The sequence below is a fragment of the Dendrobates tinctorius genome, unplaced genomic scaffold, assembly GCF_039654945.1.
Source record: "Dendrobates tinctorius isolate UK_male_01 unplaced genomic scaffold, ASM3965494v1 ptg000030l, whole genome shotgun sequence".
Taxonomy (NCBI): Eukaryota; Metazoa; Chordata; class Amphibia; order Anura; family Dendrobatidae; genus Dendrobates; species Dendrobates tinctorius.
Genome location: NW_027361698.1, coordinates 16670315 through 16688612, shown reverse-complemented (window position 1 = coordinate 16688612; position 18298 = coordinate 16670315). Strand labels below are relative to the sequence as shown.

General features: G+C 43.1%; 1 protein-coding gene across 1 annotated transcript in view; it reads right to left on the bottom strand.

The window, feature by feature from the left end:
* Positions 1-18298, bottom strand: part of LOC141086134 (uncharacterized) — a 253329-nt gene that overhangs the window by 107253 nt on the left and 127778 nt on the right. The window contains exons 6-7 of the mRNA XM_073571873.1: positions 17122-17196; positions 5583-5760 (exon numbers count right to left, since the gene is read on the bottom strand). Of these exons, the coding sequence (XP_073427974.1) occupies positions 5583-5760; positions 17122-17196 (253 nt within the window). The remainder of the gene's footprint in view (positions 1-5582; positions 5761-17121; positions 17197-18298) is intronic.

Below are 18298 nucleotides of genomic sequence, written 5' to 3'. Positions count from 1 at the left end.
TGGCTGAAAAAAAAAAGTTACATCTAAACATTTTTTTCACATGTGGTGTGTAATATTTACCTTCTGGTGAGCATTGTTTCCCGGAGGAACGACAGGGCTTGTGCGTACTTGTACTTGCTCCTGCGTCCTCCAGATCCACTCGGGGCCCGCATCTCTTTATTGAACTCCTTCTTGAAACGATCCCTCACAGACCGCCACCGATTCACAATTCTGTTCCCTGAAACGAGAAAGGAGTGGTTAGTATACAACATCAGTGTTTCACAAACTCCAGTCCTCATGGTCCCCAGGGGTCATGTTTTCAGGATTTCCATAGTAAATAGAAATCCTGAACACATGATCCGTGGGGACCACGAGGACTGGAGTTCGGGAAACACTGGTTTACATCAAGCAACCGGTACTGTATATACTTACGCTCTTTAATCTGGGCCCGAGCTTCGAGGTCCTCCCAGCGGCCCACAAGGAGAGAACAGATTTCCTCCCAGAGTCGTCGGGTAACGATCAGGTCAGCGTGGCGGCGGTCAGCCATATTCCAGAGCGGCTCCCTTTCTCTGACGAGATCGATGAGGCGGTCCACATCAATCCCTCCATCCTCACCGTCAGAGTCGGGAGCACGCTGTGAAGGCTGTTAAAGAAAAAGACAAAAATAACATAATTAGCCTCCACAAAAGAAATGAAATAAAAAGTGCAAAAAAACAAAGCAAAAATATTTTTACTTACACGCTGGTGACCGCCGCGTTGCTGTCGCCGACGACCCTGGGAGGCACTGCGAGGACCTCTTGGCCGAGCACCAGATTGGGAAGACTAGAGAAGAAAACAAAAAATTTTATGTCTTTGGATGTAGGCATTTGTTTGCTGTGTGTGGTCTGCAGAACATTGTTTTCTATGTGTTGTGTGTAGTGTGATGTTGTGTTTCTGCGTTTGATGCAAAAAACTTACCAATTGTGAGCCCACTCCAGGTGTCTGTCCACCCCTTCCTTCTTCTTCTGGGAGCTCCTCTTCATCTTGTGATTCCTGTTTTGAAATAAAAGGCAATGAATAGACATATATTACAGAGATGATGGATTTTGGAAATAAAAACTTACCGTCAAACGCTGACGATGCGAGGGAGGGCTCCCAGAAGAAGATGTGCTGTCCTGTTGATGGCCAGACTCCATGGCTATGGGTATTGCTGCTGCCAGTGATGCCATTTCTGCTGCTGCTGCTGCTGCTGCTGCTGCTGCATCTCTTTGGCGGCTGTTGAATAAAGAGAAACAAAGGGCCAATGAATATCTTGATATTCCATGGCCCTAGTTTGGAGGAATGGGGGATTTGATAATTACCGTCTCTCATCTGCTTCTGGACTCCCCTCCCGTTGTTCAGCATGCTGCTCCATTTGGGGTGGTGCTGATGGTGCTGCTGCTGCAGATGTCTGCTGCCTTCTCCTGCTCCTGGTTCATGGCTTGGGTGGCATGTTGGGTGTGGCTGAGGGTCCCATTGTCTTGCTTTTATATATCTCCTGTGGGCAGAGATACTGAGCATGCTCAGACCAAAAAACCGGATCCGGCCGCTGGATCCGGCTTTCGCCAGATCCGGCGCATTGCGGCGCTCATAGGCTTTCATTGTGTGAAAAAGCCGGACGCGCCGGATCCGGCGGGTACGGCTTTTTCGCCGGAGACAAAAAACGTTACAGTAGATGTTTTTTCCAGACGCCGGATCGCGACACATTGCGTCACATTGCCGGATCCGGCGAAAACCGGATGAAACGCATGGCCATCCGGCGCGATCCGGCGCAAATGCAAGTCAATGGGGGGGAAACCGGATCCGGCATTGCATTTCGCCGGATCCGGTTTCTGTCAAAAGCGCCGGATCGCGCCTGACGGCGAAAACCTGATGTGTGAAAGAGGCCTAAGAGTAATGTTTATGTAGATGGCAGATAAAATTGGCCAGGCAGAGTTCTGTACAGAACCATGCAGTGCACAAAAGAATATGTTTTCTAAACATAGATTAGCTTAATTATGTGCCAAATATATGTATATAGCAGAGGTGGGCACAGTGCAGCAAACCTATGCTGGCCTGTCCAGGCTGAAAGTAAGTATCTTACACATGGATCAGTCAGCTCACTGTAAGCATAGCTCTGAATCATCAATTCAGAGGCGTGGCTATTCTGGAGCACACAAGAGAGGAAGGGAAGAGTTTTGCAGCACTAAAATAAGCAGGGTTCTGCTGGTAAAATTACTTTAAGCAGTGCAAGAATAGGATGGCACAATCAGGTTTGTGAAGCTGGATGCACAGGCAGACTGATGGAGATGAAAAAGAACAAAAAAAGTTATGTTGCACTTGGTCTGTAGGTCTGTATATTACCAATAAGTTGGCATTCATTGTACTCTATGAAAAATCATGCTATTGTGGGAATAACTCTTTAACATGCTTTCCACATGTCTGAAAAGAAATAGACATTCACAGACAGTGTTATTAATCTGAGACTTCAATTATATTTTCTATTATTTTGCTTACGTACTAAAAGATATAAACAGGGCCGATGTTAGAGGCAGGCAGATCAGGCAGCTGCCTAGGGCCCCTGCTCCCACAGTGGCCCCAGTCAGTGGCATGCCATTAATAGCAGCACATCACACAGCCGCTATAGGGCCCATGGGTCAGTGGGGCCCGCCTGCTGTCAGCCCCGACAGCTCAAAGCAATGATGGGGGAGAGAGAGTCAGCTGAATCTCCCTCTCCCATCATTCCCCTCTGCCTCTGACACTGCGGTTGTGCGATGACGTCACTTCATCGCACACCTGCTGTGAAGCATCTGCACAGGTGATGGCCGCCGCCATATTGGCGGAGCCTGTGGTGGCAGCAGGGACCGGGAACAGGCAGCTCAGGAGGGGGGTATTCTCACCCCTCTGATCCCCCTTTAGGAGCTGGCAGGGGTGCATGGGCAGAGTCGCCTGGGAGGGGGATGCCGCAGCGGCTCAGCCTACTGGAGGATCAGGGGATGAACATGGAGGTGTATGGGACCAGTGGCAGTGAAATGTGTCTGCTTCCTGTGTGTGTCGCTATCCTCAGCCCCCAGCATCCCTGGTCCCCTGTGACATCAGCCCCATTTCTTCCGTGCTCTGCCCTTGCTCCCTGCTCTCCTGTGCTTCATGCCCTTGTAGGTCCCCAGGTCATTGTGCTCCTCCGGGCCCCTGTATGCACCTTGTCCCTCCTCTCCTGGTCTCCCAATGCTCCCCATCTCCAATGCCTGAGTCCTTTTGCACACCCCATGCATTCCCTGCCCCTTTTCCCCGTGTGACCCTTCTGCCCTGGTCTCAAGTCTCCCCTGCATCCCCTTGTTCCCCCATCTCTCTTGTCCCCTTGTGACCCTTTCTCACAGTGTGTCCCCTATCTACCCTGTCCTCATAATCCCTATGCTCGCTTCTTCCCTGCTACCGAGTCTCCCCTGGCTTCCCCTGTCCCCTTGCAGCCCCGTCTCCCCGTGTGTCCCTATCTACTCTCCCCTCAGAGACTCCTTGTGTCCCCTTGTGCCTGTCTTCCTTGTCCCCTTGTGCTTGTGTTGCTTGTCCCCATGTGTCCCCTTGTGTCAATCTCCCCTTCCTCCTAGTCCCCGTATGTCCCTTGTGCCTGTCTCCCTTGTCCCCTTGTGGCCTACTAGTCCCTGTGTGTCACCTTGTGTCAGTCTCCCTTTCCCACTAGTCCCTGTGTGTCCCCTTGTGCCTGTCTCCCTTGTCCCTTTGTGTCAGTCGCCCTTGCCCACTAGTCACCGTGTGACCCCTTGTGCCCTTCTCCTCTGTCTCCTAGCCCCCCATGTGTCCCCTTGTGCCAGTTTCCCTTGCTCCCTAGCCACCATGTGTCACTCCTGTGCCTGTCTCCCTGCCCCCCTAGTCACCATTTGCCCATGTCTTTCCCACTGCCCCTGTGTGGCCCTCCACCTTACAAGGATCTCCTGTGCTAATATAATATCACTTGGTTGCAAATTTTTTTTATTATCATTTTTTGAAGTTGTCCCTCTAAAGGTATTCTTTGGGGAGGTGGACTTTATTATATTCTATGGGAGACTACATTATATTATTTGGGGAGATGGGCTGTATTATATTCTTTGGGGGGCTACATTTTATTTTATGGGGAGGTGGGCTGTATTATATTCTATGGGGGGCTACAATATATTCAATGGGAGCTGTATTATATTTATTATATTCTTTGGGGGTCATTGCATCATACTCTATGAGGGGGCTACATTATACTCTATGAGAGGGCTACATTATATTCTATGGGAGGCTGCATTATACTATATAAGGAGGGCTGCATTGTATTATATGGAGGGGCTACATTATACTATATAAGGGGGCTGCATTATATTATGTGGGGGACTACCATATATTCTATTGAGGGACTGCATTATATTCTAGGGGGTTACATTATATTGTATGGTGGGGCTGCATTATACTCTGAGGGGGCTACATTATATTCTATGGAGTGGCTGCATTTTACTCTGTGGAGTGGCTGCATTATACTATATGTGGGCTGCATTATGCTGTATCAGGACTATGGGGAATACATTATACTATATGAGGAACTATGGGGTGCATTATACTATGGGAAGTGAATTGTACTACATGGATGACTATAGCAGTACATTATACTATATGAAGGACTATGAGGAGTGTATTGTACTATATGGAGGACTGAGCAGTGTATTTTAATATATGGAGGTCTATGAGGAGTGTATTATACTATATGGATGACTGAGAAGTGTATTATACTATATGGAGGACTGAGCAGTGTATTTTAATATATGGAGGACTATGAGGAGTGTATTATACTATATGGAAGAGTAGGGAAGTGTATAATACCATATGGAGGACTGAGGAGTGTATTTTAATATATGTAGGACTATAGGGAGTGTATTAAACTATATGGAGGACTATGGGGAGTGTATTATACTATATGGAGGACTATGGGGAACATTATATTATATGGAGGACTATGGGGTGTGCATTTTGCAATATGGAGGATCGTGGTGCACATTATAATATATGGAGGACTATGAGGTGTATTATACTAAACAATCAAAATGCAGCATATTCATCGAGTGATGGGATTGTTTATGCTGGAACAAAAATCATTTTTCTCAGCAGCACATCGCCGGTGTAAACTTCAGATGTGCTGCTGCTAACATGATACTGTATGGGAACAGATTGATCTAATAGTGATTGTTCTGTTCACATCATTATTTCTCAGTTGGTGTAAAGAGGCCGGGAAACAAGCTTCGAACGACTTCAATATTGTCGATCACACTCGTTTAGCGGCCTGAACACAGCACATGTAAATACAACAGAAATGCTTCTGTGTGATATGCAATATGTTAGCATTTGGGGCTCCATTTTAAACTTTTGCCTAGGGCCCCACTTTGCCTAATCCCGTCCCTGGATATAATAATAATCTTTATTTTTATATAGCGCTAACATATTCCGCAGCACTTTACAGTTTACAAACATTAGCATCGCTGTCCCGGATGGGGCTCACAATCTAAATTAATAAATATATATAAATATAAATATGGATATATGGATATAAAAATACTAGATCACAGAACAGTACATACTCAGTGGTGCTCGCGTTTGAGGCTCAGTCACTGACTGCACTGTGCTTCTACTCTTTGTTGATTTCATGGTTGTTTCATTTTCTCCTAAACGTTCTTGTTTTGTTCGGTTTAATGCATTCTCAATAAAGTAGACATCATCCCTGAGCTGTGATATTTGAGAAAAGCTTAACTCCAAACCCTGTGAAGACATAAAGAAGACATGAATTTTATTGAATACATCACTCAGAAAAGAATAGAAAACAGAGACATTAATCATTTGAGCTTAAATGTGACTGTGCAACCATTTACAGATGATCAAAAACCATACATGTAACAGTGCTGGATTTCTGCCGCAAATGAATGATGTGTTTTCAGTGGTTTCCCTTGGACAGATTCAGTTAAGGGAATGACAGCACACACACACATTCACAGTGCACATACACACATTCACAGAGCACATACACACCACAGTATACACACACACCACAGTGCACACACACCACTGTGCACACACATACATACATCAAAGTGCACATACACAACACAGTGCACACACATCACAGTGCACACACACCACATCACAGTGCACACACGCACAAATTTTCCTCTGCTGCAAATGTTATGATACAAAATGCAAAACATGGTTACATGCTGCCACCCTGTGGTAAAACTGTGTGTTTCTATATACTGTATTCTGTATATATAAATATACATATATATACACCACATATGAAAAGTCTGTAGCTCCCTGTTAACATTAATGTTACCCATAATCTGATCAAATCTATTGAAGGCAAACAAATCGCAGGGAATTTGCAGAGTACAAGAGTGTGCAAAGCGTGGACACAGGGACACGCAGGGTATAGGACAATACAGGGTGAGTGTACGGAAGCATAGAGAGTACAGGACAATACAAGGCATGTACAAGGGAGTGCGCTAAATACAGGATAGTGCAAGGCGGGTACACGAGAGCACGTATGGCATGCACAGACAAGCACGCCCGGGAGCGAGCAAAGCAGGGCGCGTGCAAGGAGCACGCCAGAGTACAGAGCTAGACAGAGTGTGCACTGAGAGCACACTTGAGTGCAAGGTTAGGCAGAAGATGTGCTAAGGAGCACAACAGAGCACAAAGCAGAGCATGTGCAAAGGAGCATGACAGAGCACAGAGCAGAGGCAGAGCATGTGCGATGAAGCACGGAGCATGTGCTGGGAAGTGGGGCAAGGCAGAGTACAGGAACGGAGCACAAGGAAGAGTTCAGGAACACAGCACAAGGCAGAGTACAGGAACAGAGCGCAAGGCAGAGGACCCGAATACAGTGGACAGCCAGGCAAGGACCAAGCAGACCAAGCCAAGAAGCACAACAATAATCAGGCACCTCCCATGGGAAGAGGTAGCCTGATACAGCACATGAGCATTTGGACTTCCAGGTCAGGTCCTCCAGGACCATAGAGAGGACAAGACTGGAGACAGAGCTGAGAAGAGCTTGCATGCACACTAGAACATTGTGCAGCCATGGAACTAGGTACGAGAGATGCACATGCGCACCTGATGGGACCCCTGGAGCGACCGCGGCACCGGAATTGGTGACTTCAGGTCTGAGGTCCCACCCCCAGGTAAGAGCGATGTGACTGGCGGCGTGACAGTACCCCCCTTTACACCCCCTTTTTCTAATGCTGGAGAAGAACTTAGACAAAATCTGGGGTGCATGGGTATTTTCCCTGGGTTCCCATGACCTTTCTTCAGTGCCAAAACCCTTCAAATCAATTAAGAAAAGGGTTTTCCCTCTTACCTTCTTCATGGCAAGGATGTCGTTCACCTCAAACTCATCCCCCATGCCAACAGGCTGGGGAGTGTGGCCTGGAAAAGGATGAAACCAGTTAAGTACCACAGGTTTGAGGAGTGACACGTGGAAGGAATTGGGAATACGGAGCGATGAGGGTAACTTCAATCATCATTGATTCGCCTGAGGACCTCGAAAGGACCAATGTAATGGTGACCCAGTTTGTTAGATGGTACCTTAAGGCGAATGTATCTGGAAGAAAGCCACACCTTGTCACTGGGGAGAAACGGAGGAACATCCAGGCACCTCTTGTCGGTGTGCAGTTTCATCCTGTCACGTGCTTTCTCAAGAGCGATTTTGGTCTCCTGCCATACGCTGGAGAACTCCACGGACAGAGAGTCGGCCGTAGGTAACCTTGAGACAGCAAGTACCGGAAGAGGCACACTGGGATGCTGTCTGAAGATGATGAAGAAGGGAGACTTGGTGGACAATTCACTGGAGTGGTTATTGTAGGCAAACTCAGCCCAAGGAAGTAGACTGACCCAGTCATTCTGATGAGCATTTGAAAAGTGCCGGAGTTAGGATGTAAGGATTTGGTTGGTACATTCCACTTGCCAATTAGTTTATGGGTGATAGGAGGAAGAAAAGTCCAGTGTCACCTTCATGTGTCCACAAAGAGCTCTCCAAAACCGGGAGGTGAATTGAACCCCTCTGTCTGACATGATGTGCAGAGGGAAGCCGTGAATTCTGAAGATGTGGGAGATGAAGATCTTCGCTAATTTAGGAGCAGAGGGTAGACCAGGAAGAGGAATGAAATAGGCCATCTTCGAGAATCGGTCTACAACCACTAGGATCATAGTACAACCGGAGGAATGAGGCAGATCAGTAATGAAATCCATGGCAATGTGTTACCATGAAGCCGATGGTACAGGGAGCGGGAGCAGAAGACCAGAGGTTGGTTGTCTGGGTGCCTTGTTCTGGGGGCAGGAAGGGCAAGATGCCACAAAGTCTTTAACATCCTGGGAAAGGGATGGCCACCAATAGTAGCGAGAAATTAGGGAAAAAGTCTTCTTGACACCAATGATGCCAGCAATCTTGGATGAATGTTCCAAGTTTAACACTCGTAATTACCTTGGATGGGTCGATGATATAAGAAGGTTCCTCTTCAGTATCAGTCAAATGGAAAGATCTTGATAACGCATCCGCTTTAACGTTTTTACCGCCGGGCCGAAAATGAAGATCAAATTCAAAGCGGGTGAATAACAAGGACCACCTGGCTTGCCAAGGGTTGAGCCTTTGTGCAGACTGGATTTATGCCAGGATCTAATGGTCCATGAAGATCTTGAATTGATGTATGGCACCTTCCAGTAAGTATCTCCATTCTTACAAGGCCAGCTTAATGGCCAATAGCTCTTTGTCACCAATGGGTTGGGAAGAATACTTTAGAAAAGAAGCCACAGGTAAATAAGCATCTAAAAGAAGACTTCTGCAGAAGGACTACGCCAGCCCCGGTAGAGGATGCGTCCACCTCGAGAAAGAAAGGTTCACTAACCTCAGGATAATGAAGTGCCGGAGCAAAGGCCAAGGCTTGTTTCAAGGACTGGAAAGCGTCTTCTGCCTCAGGGGGCCAAGCATTAGGGTTAGCTCCTTTGCAGATGAGGGAAGAGATAGGGAGAACTAACAAGGATAAATGGGGAACGAACTGCTGGTAGTAGTTCGCAAAGCCAAGGAAGCTTTGAACTGCCTTCACCCCATGGGGCCATGGCCAATCGAGAACGGTGGACACCTTTGCCAGATCCATGTGTAGACCAGAGACCAAGATAATGTACCAGACACAATCGTATGGCCGATGAGGTGGCAGAGTCTTGGCCTCCTTTTTGTCGAACACATCTGCAAAAGACCAGTAAGCCGACGGCAGACTTGTAGGTGCCAAGGACACAGAGGCAGGATTCATCAGAAGGACGGTCAACAGGCACTTTCTCTGACAGAATGGTCCCCAGCGGAGTATATCGCCTGACCGCCAGTCCAGGGTTAGCTCATGAGTCCTCAACCAAGTGAGACCAAGAAGAAGCCCATGAGACATAGTCGACATTACATGGAAGGAGATCTTCTCTCGGTGCAGGGCTCCAATATGCATCTCAATTTCTTCGGTGATATGGGTAACGGTCTCCTGCAAGAGTTTACCATCGACCGAAGTAATCATCCGAGGAGTCTTCAGGGATCTGACAGGGATCCGATATTTTTTAACCACCTTGAACCTAATAAAATTCCCTGCCATGCCTGAGTCTATATAAGCCTCTTCAGAATAACCTTTAGAGTCCAAATTCAACAGAACAGACACGATCAAGGGAGGAGAGGAATCACCTATACCTAAGGAGGCCTCCACCACCACTCCTAGGCAGAGAAGTTTCCTGGCTTCTCAGAACAGGAGCGATGGAGATGAGGACTCCTGCAGTAGAAACAGAGTCCATGTGCAAGCCTCCTCTCCTTCCGACGCCATTCGGCCATCTTGAAACGGTCCACCAGCTTAGGCACAGGAGCGTAAACCCTAATTCTGTGGGTGTACCTTGAGGTACTGTTCCACAGCTTTTATAGTTTAATCCCTTTACTTCCGAGGGTGGTTTGCATGTTAATGACTGGGCCAATTTTTACAATTCTGACCACTGTCCCTTTAAGCGGTAATAACTCTGGAATGCTTCAACGGATCTTGGCTATTTTGAAAACTTTTTTGTGGCATATTGTACTTCACATTAGTGTTAAAATTTCTGCGATATACCTTGCATTTATTTGTGTAAAAATGGAAATTTGGTGAAAATTTGTAAGATTTTGCAATTTTCAAATTTTGAATTTTCATGTCCTTAAAATAGAAATAGTCACACAAAATAGTTAATAAATAGCATTTCCAACATGTCTATTTTACATCAGCACAATTTTGGAAACAAAATTTTTTTTGTTAGGAATTTATAAGGGTTAAAATTTGACCAACAATTTTTCATTTTTACAACAAAATTAACAAAGCCATTTTTTTAGGGACCACATCACATTTGAAGTCACTTTGAGGAATCAATATGGCAAAAAATACCAAAAAGTGACACCATTCTAAAAACTGCACCCCTCAAGCTGATCAAAACCACATTCAAGAAGTTTATAAACATTTCAGGTGGTTCACAGGAGCAGAAGCAACGTGGAAGGAAAAAATGAACATTTAAATTTTTAGTCACAAAAATTAATTTTTAGCAACATTTTTTTATTTTCACAAAGGTAAAAGGAGAAGATGGACAGATATAGTTGTTGTGCAATTTCTCCTGAGTACGTCAATACCGCATATGTGGGGGAAAAACACTGTTTGGGCACACGGCAGGGCTTGGAAGGAAAGGAGCGCCGTTTGACTTTTTCAAACAAAAAATTGGCTGGAATTGAGATCGGACGCCATGTCGTGTTTGGAGAGCCCCTGATGTGCCTAAACAGTGGAAACCCCCCATAAGTGTCCCCATTTTGGAAACTAGACCCCCCAAGGAACTTAGATATGTGTTGAGCACTTTGAACCCCCAAGTGTTACACTAAAGTTTATAACACCCATGTGTGAAAATAAAAAATCATATTTTTTTTCCCACAAACATGAACTTTTAGTCCCCAATTTTTAATTTTTCCAAGAGTAACAGGAGAAATTGGATGCCAAAAGTCATTGTACAATTTTTCCTGAGTATGCTGATACCCCATATGTGGGAGAAAACTACTGTTTGGGCACACGTCGGGGCTCGGAAGTGAAGTAGTGACGTTTTGGAATGCAGACTTTGATGGAATGTTCTGCGGGCGTCATGTTGCATTTGCAGAGCCCCTGATGTGCCTAAACAGTAAAAAAACACAAGTGACATAATTTTGTAAACTAGTAAGTAAGTTAGTATTGCATGGAGTTGTGGTACAGTTTGAAGCAATTTTTCATACACAGGCTAGGTTTGTCGGGGCAGTTGTGGCATTAAAAAATGGAGTCCTTGCATATTCTCCTTTTGTAACACACACGGCACCTCTTTTACGACCTTCCTTTTTTCCAGTTTGTGGGACCTTCCCCCGGAAATGCTGACCTGGTACGATACGAGCACCTTCAGTTCCGGAAGTACTGGGGCCTTACTGATTTCCAAACATTAAGGCCTTAATCACTACCTCCTGGAACTGAAGGTATGACGTAGCGGTCTGGCCTGCACATCATCACAGCAGGAAAGTGTTGAGCATTGCCATTTTTACAATGTGCATGGCCAGCTTTTTGTACCACACCTTGGCCTTTCTCAAAGCACTGTACTGCTGGAGGAGTGGATCAGAGAGATCAACGCCCTCCATGTTTTTGTTGGACCCCAGTACACAGTCCAGTTTGCTTACCTGTACAGAGGTACCTCGTACAGTGCCAAGGGCGCTGCCATGACCGTGTGTGGTGGTCAAGAAAAAGACAACCCTTTTGTCCTTGTACTTGACCACCAGTAGGTCGCTACATTGGGCTCTGCTGTCACCCCTTCTGAGCATGTGCCCAAGTAGCATTTTTGGGAGGCCTCTCTGATTTCTGCGGACGCTGCCGCAGGCTGTGGTACCTCATGCAGAGAGGCATCTGAAAAGTGGGATGCTGTTATAAAAGTTATCAGTGTAGAGGTGATAATCTCAGAGCTCAGAGCTCCAATCCTAGGCAGGTCACCAGCTGGGCTCAGTGTGGTTATACCACAGCAGTTCCTTGCAATTGGCACAATCGATGTGATCGGCGATCACACCAACCCGGGTCCTTTCAGGCCATGATTGGCATTGCCAGGCACAAGTCTAGGATCGGTGCACAATCCTATTCTGGGACCTTAGTGTTTCAGCGAATCTGATTGGCTGAAACACTGAGAAATGCTGCAATTGGCTGTTCAGAATTTAACAGCCAATCACAGCAATCGTGGGTGCGGGAGGGCGGCAATACCTCCCAGGATGATGACACCATCTACCCACAGGTAAGATGGCACCAGAATTTTAATGCAATCACCACGACTTAAGTCGCAGTGTTGCATTAAACATATTACGTAATGATCCATCCATAGTCAGACAGGCTCAGGTCACATGGACGGATCATTACATCAGATGTCAGAAACGGGTTAATTATGTACCTTGCTCTCTTACTGGGCAAGTATTGTCAGAATTTTAGCCTTCCTTTGTATTAAATTAGAAATTCATCTATAAATCTATACAGATGTCTCTTTGGGGGTTATACGCCTCAACAAATTTTCTACTGAAGTACTGGCTGAACTTTGTTTAGCTGGTATCGTCTCAAGGAGGATACTGGGAACTAATATTATAATATAAAATGATTTCTGCAAGTAATGTCCTTCTCATTGCTATATGGTAAACTGGTCCTCTGAAATATCAGTACTCCAGTATTGCTGAATCTGAATCTGATTTTTTCACTGTGCCCATATGCAGCATAAATCTCCAAAATCTGATCATCTCTGTTGCATTTACAGGGGTTCATTTATGATATAACAAAGTTAGATTTTGGGGGAAAAATTGATGGACATAAAAATTTATTATACTATCACTGAAAAAGACTTTGAAAAAGGAAATGTTTACGAGGCATTAATTTGGATTCCTGATCTTCCCATGAAATCTGAATTTATAGGCTAATAATTTTTTGGGGTAAGGAGTTCATAAGGACTCAAATTCTAAAATGGTTGCTTCCATCCTAGGGCACCTTGCTGGGGGTCACTTTCCACTAGATAAAGAGGAGAAAGAACAACAGAGGAATATTATATCTTCCTTACTGCCTGAATCTGTGTCATAGGCAAGTAAAGCGTATGCCTCCTCTCCTGAATAGCATCTTCTTGACAAATGGGCCATTTTTATTTTATTTTACTAATCAGTGGAGATGTGCTTGCAAGTGGTGATCTTACATGTGTAATGTGTGGAGTGTGTATAAACTGTACTATTTTTTAAGAAGTTTATTATGAAAAGTAGAGAAAAAATAGGGAAAAATGTAGAAAAGAAAATTTGAGAAAAAAGACAAAAAGGAAAGAAGGAAAAATTTCACAGAAACACTTAGAAGAAAAAATAAAAACTGAAAACAATAATCGATAGAAGTAAAAAAATGGTATCAAATAATTACAGTGACGTTCATCACACTAATGCCATACCAATAAAATTGCTTTGCGAAACCTATATTTTTTCAGCAAAACAATTACAGCTGTCACTAAAATCACTGACAAAGCGATATCCGTTCCCCCAATGCCTTACATATAAAGCTACACGGTATTACATTTTTTTGAAATAGAAAAACGGAAGTCATTTACTGTGACGGCGCTATCCAAGTGCCCTACCTGTAAATCTACTTGGTGCTGACTATTATTTATTTTTATGCAAATGAAAAATGGACATCATTAACACTGTGATGTACCTATAAGAGTATGTGCACACGCTGCGGATTCTGCTGCGGATCCGCAGCGGATTTGGCCCTGCAGCTCCGCAGCAGTTTCTGCTGCGTTGTACAGTACCATTAAAATGAATGAAAAACAAAAAACACTTTGCACATGCTTCGGATTTTTCAACGCGGATTTTCTGTGGGTTACAATCCGCAGCATGTCAATTCTTTGTGCGGAATCCGCAGCGGTTTCACACCTTCAACATTGTAGAGGTATGAAACCGCAGGGCTAAACCACAGGCTAATCCGCAGATAAACCGCAGGTCTTTTGACCTGCGGATTTACCTGCGGATTTTGCAAAATCCGCGTGGAAAAATCAGCAGATCAATGCGCAGCATGTGCACATAGCCTAAAACTACTAGGCACTATTATTACCTGGGACAGGGATTAGAATCTGCTGCTGCTGTGATCATAGATCAGTCACACAGCAGAGTACAGCACACGATCTAAAGCTCTGGAATAAGGAAGATCGCAGAAGGGTCGCAGCCACTGGCCACCAATTATTTCTATCCCCCAGGTACACTGAAGCTATTCAAACACTCTGCATGCCAGATCTGAGGGAAATATGATGTGCAGAGTGGTGACCATTATTTTAAATTATCCATTTTGGCACCGATTGAACAGTAACTATTGATTAGACAATTGGTATCAAAAGGGTTAATAAAGTTTAACATTGCTATGATTGGTGCTGTTTCAGACAGCTCCAATCATAGCTTGCCAGATTACATTTTTTTTTTGCAACTTTACTGCTAACACGCTGTGGTTGCCTGGTCATTGAACGCTGATATAGTGGTACAGCCCCACCGTGAACATGAGCAGGGATGGACTGCTGTCAGAGAGCAGCCATCTTTACTCTGTTGCTGTTCAATTCAGATTGCCGTGCAGTACACGCACTTCCCATAAAGTGGTACATTTACAGTTCATGTCGTGAAAGGGTAAATTGGCATCATTTTGATGCACATATAGCTTTTTGATCCCTTTTATACTGTCATGGAGGAAAAAGTTATAAAAATTGTATATTTTATTTATTTTTTTAAGCCTCTTAACCCCTAGGCCATTTTCTGTTTTTGTTTTTTTCACTTTTGTCTTCCCCTTCTTCCCATAGCCATAATTTTTTATTTTTCCGTAAAAATGGCTATGTGAGGGCTTGTTTTTTGTGGGACAAGTGGCACTTTTGAACAACACCATTTGGTTTAACATAATGTCTACTGCAAAACAGGAAAGAAAATTCAAAATCGATGAAATTGCAAAAAAAGTGCAGTTTCACACTTTTTTTACCATGTTCACTAAAGGATAAAACTAATCTGCCGTTATGATTCTCTGTGTCATTACGAATTCATAGACACCAAACATGTCTAGGTTCTTTTTTATCTAAGTGGCGAAAAAAATAATTCAAACTTTGGTAAAAAAAAAATGACGCCATATTCCGAGACCTGTAGAATCTCCATTTTTTGTGATTTGGTGCTGGTTGAGGGCTTATTTTTTTTGTACATCGAGCTGACTTTTTTATTGATACCATTTTGGTTTATATATGATCTTTTGATCACCTATTATTGCATGTTATTGCAATGTAGCTGCGATCAAACAAAACGTAATTGTGGAGTCTTGAATTTTTTCTCGTAACACCGTTTACCGTTTGGGTTAATTCTTTTTTATATTGATAAATCAGGCGATTCTGAAGTTGGCGATACCAAATATGTGTATGCTTGATTTTTTTATTGTTTTATTTTGAGTGGGGCGAAAGGGGGGTGGTTTGAAGTTTTATATATTTTTTATTTTTGTAATATTTTTTAAAACATTTTTTTATTTTTGCATGCATCAATAGTCTCCAAGGGAGATTAGAAGCTGCAGTTGTCCAATTGGCTCTGCTACATACAGGTGATGATCTCTGCTGGAGATCTCTGGTTGTCATGCCAAACCATCGGTGACCCGCAATCATGTGATGGGGTCACCGATGAGTGGGATTTCCAGCGTACTTGCCGAAAGCACGAGTTAAATGCGGCTGTCAGAGATTGACAGTGACATTTAATGATTCCACCCACGGCTGTTAGAGGCACAAGTCAGCTGTTCAAGACAGCTGACATGTAATGGGAAATATGTGGGCTCAACGCCAGAGCCCACATCAAAGGGAGGGATTCCAACGTGGGCGTACTATTACGCCCAACTTCGGAAAGGAGTTAAGCACAATTCACAATTAAGTAAAATTTACATTTTAGCTTTGTTTCTGCAGGTCAATATGATTACAATGATACAATTTTATATTTTTTTATAATTTACTATTTTTATACAAAAAAATACATTTTTCACTTTTTTGCCATGTACTCTAAGACGCTTGTTGTATTAAATTTCAGTAGACAAAGCTGGGTGATGTATTTATTCTATGGGATAAATTGGAGCTTTCACTTCTACCATTTTTTATTTTAACTTTTTATTTCAAAGAGATAAAATACAGAACTTGGAAGTAGCTTTGATCTTAAGAGATGCAGGGTGAGCTTGTCTGAATATTAAAGGGGCAAATAATGTTGGGGAGAGTTATCATAAGCATTAAATGGGATACTGATCCCATCTAAATTGGTGGATTCAGCTGGCAATAAATGTAATGTTTATGAAAGTCCATTGAAAAAGACACAGACGATATGGCATACAAAGTGAAGTTTCATATTTCAGACATTAATACTACTATTAGTGAAGTATTCAGCTGAGTGCACAATATTGTGTGCAAATTGTGAATACAATTCTTATTAAAATATTTCAGAATGTTTAAAATTATTAGTAAAACAATGGAATAATGCATGAAATTGTGACCTGGATTCAACTAAATAAGGCTGAAGAGCTAAAGTGGGATTTAATGTATGTAATGTCCATTGGGAAAAGTAAAGAATTTTAACTTATGTTTAGAATACAGCCAGACTAAAAAATATTGACATCCAATATGCATTTTACATGGGTTAACTAAATACCTTAGTGCAAGTTAAAAAATACCCCAACATGTTTGTATCATTCCTGCTGTAAAAAGGCACATTTTTTGTCACTTTATCTTGGAGGAAAGATTTCAATTTCCAAAAGTTTGAGCAATCTGAAGTCATACCCTGCTTTAAAACCTTATAATTTGAAACCACCTCTCATTTAGAAAATAGATCATGTAGGGTTGAATTAGTTACATTATGTACATTATGTACCATTTCAGAATAGAACTTCTAACAATTGGAATTCTAATGGGAAGTATTTATTACAAGACACTAGGCAATTTTATGCTTTTGTAGATCCATTGTAGACTGTATTACATTTTCAGCAAAAAGCATGTAATTTCCATTAAATTAATTGAACATGCACAGAAAATTGTACTGACCTCCTCCAGGCGATTTTGAAGGCTGTTCAGTGCTGTGGTCATATTGTTGAACTGCCGTTCCAGTGCTTTCTCGTACTGTGAAAAATGTAATAAGATGTAATAAAATACAAATTACGGTATAAATTACAATGCTCATCTGCAAATGAAGTTGACCCTTTGAAATCTGAGAATAGAATGCGGTGCTATTACATTTTTAATGTTGTCTTATATTTTTATTTCACATCATATTTCTGCAATTCTGATTTTTCTAATATTTTCTACAGAGATAAACTGATTTTTTAATTCAACTTTAAAATTAAAAAGACTTCAGAATTAGCTATCATAAAGGAGTTTTCCTGGCCTCCTAAAAGTCAAATGAAAACTCCCGGTGTCCCTGGAATGAGTCCACAAACATACTGCTATCTTTACTTTTTAGCTCTCCTTCAGCTTCCTGCATAAATTCTTGAGGTCTGTTATTGTTTCCATCCTGAACTTCCTGCAAGCTCTTCCTGTGTGCCTCTAGTTTACATCTCCCAAGAGAATAGATGCTCTGACTTCATTGCCACAGCTGTATTCATCCCAAAGCTTCCTAACTCTCACCCTAAGTGTCTGCTCACTCCATATACAAAGCACCTTCTTGAGACTCCTATGCAGTCTCAAGATGGATATGTTTCTGTTCAGTTTCTCTCTTCTAACATTTGTCCAACTTCATCTAGTATGAGCTATCTTGAGGTACTGTTGCTGACTATAATGCTGATAAGCTTACTATTCTTATTTGTTAAACCTATACTACTTCTGTGGCTTCAGTATTCTTTCCATACCTGTACACATACCACTCATTCACTAGCTGAAGATTAAAAAATTATGCCCCCAAATCTCCATTCAGAGCACAATACTCAAAAAACTGCTGACTGAGCCCTGCCTACTGCATGCAGGGCTGTGCTTGACTGAAAGACTTTACTCTGTTCCAAGCACAGCTAAGAAATCTCTGTACTCTGTGCTTTGAAAGGATTGTATCATGAATTAAAGGGAAACTGTCAGTAGGATCAAATATCCTAAGATATTTATTTGGCCAGGCAAGTCATAGAAAGTTAAATAGTTAAAAGTTTAAGTCTATTTTCCTTGCATATCATCCCACTCTTCAACTACTGACCCAGCCGCTCCGCTTCACCCCCATTGCCAGGGACTTTGCAGTGAT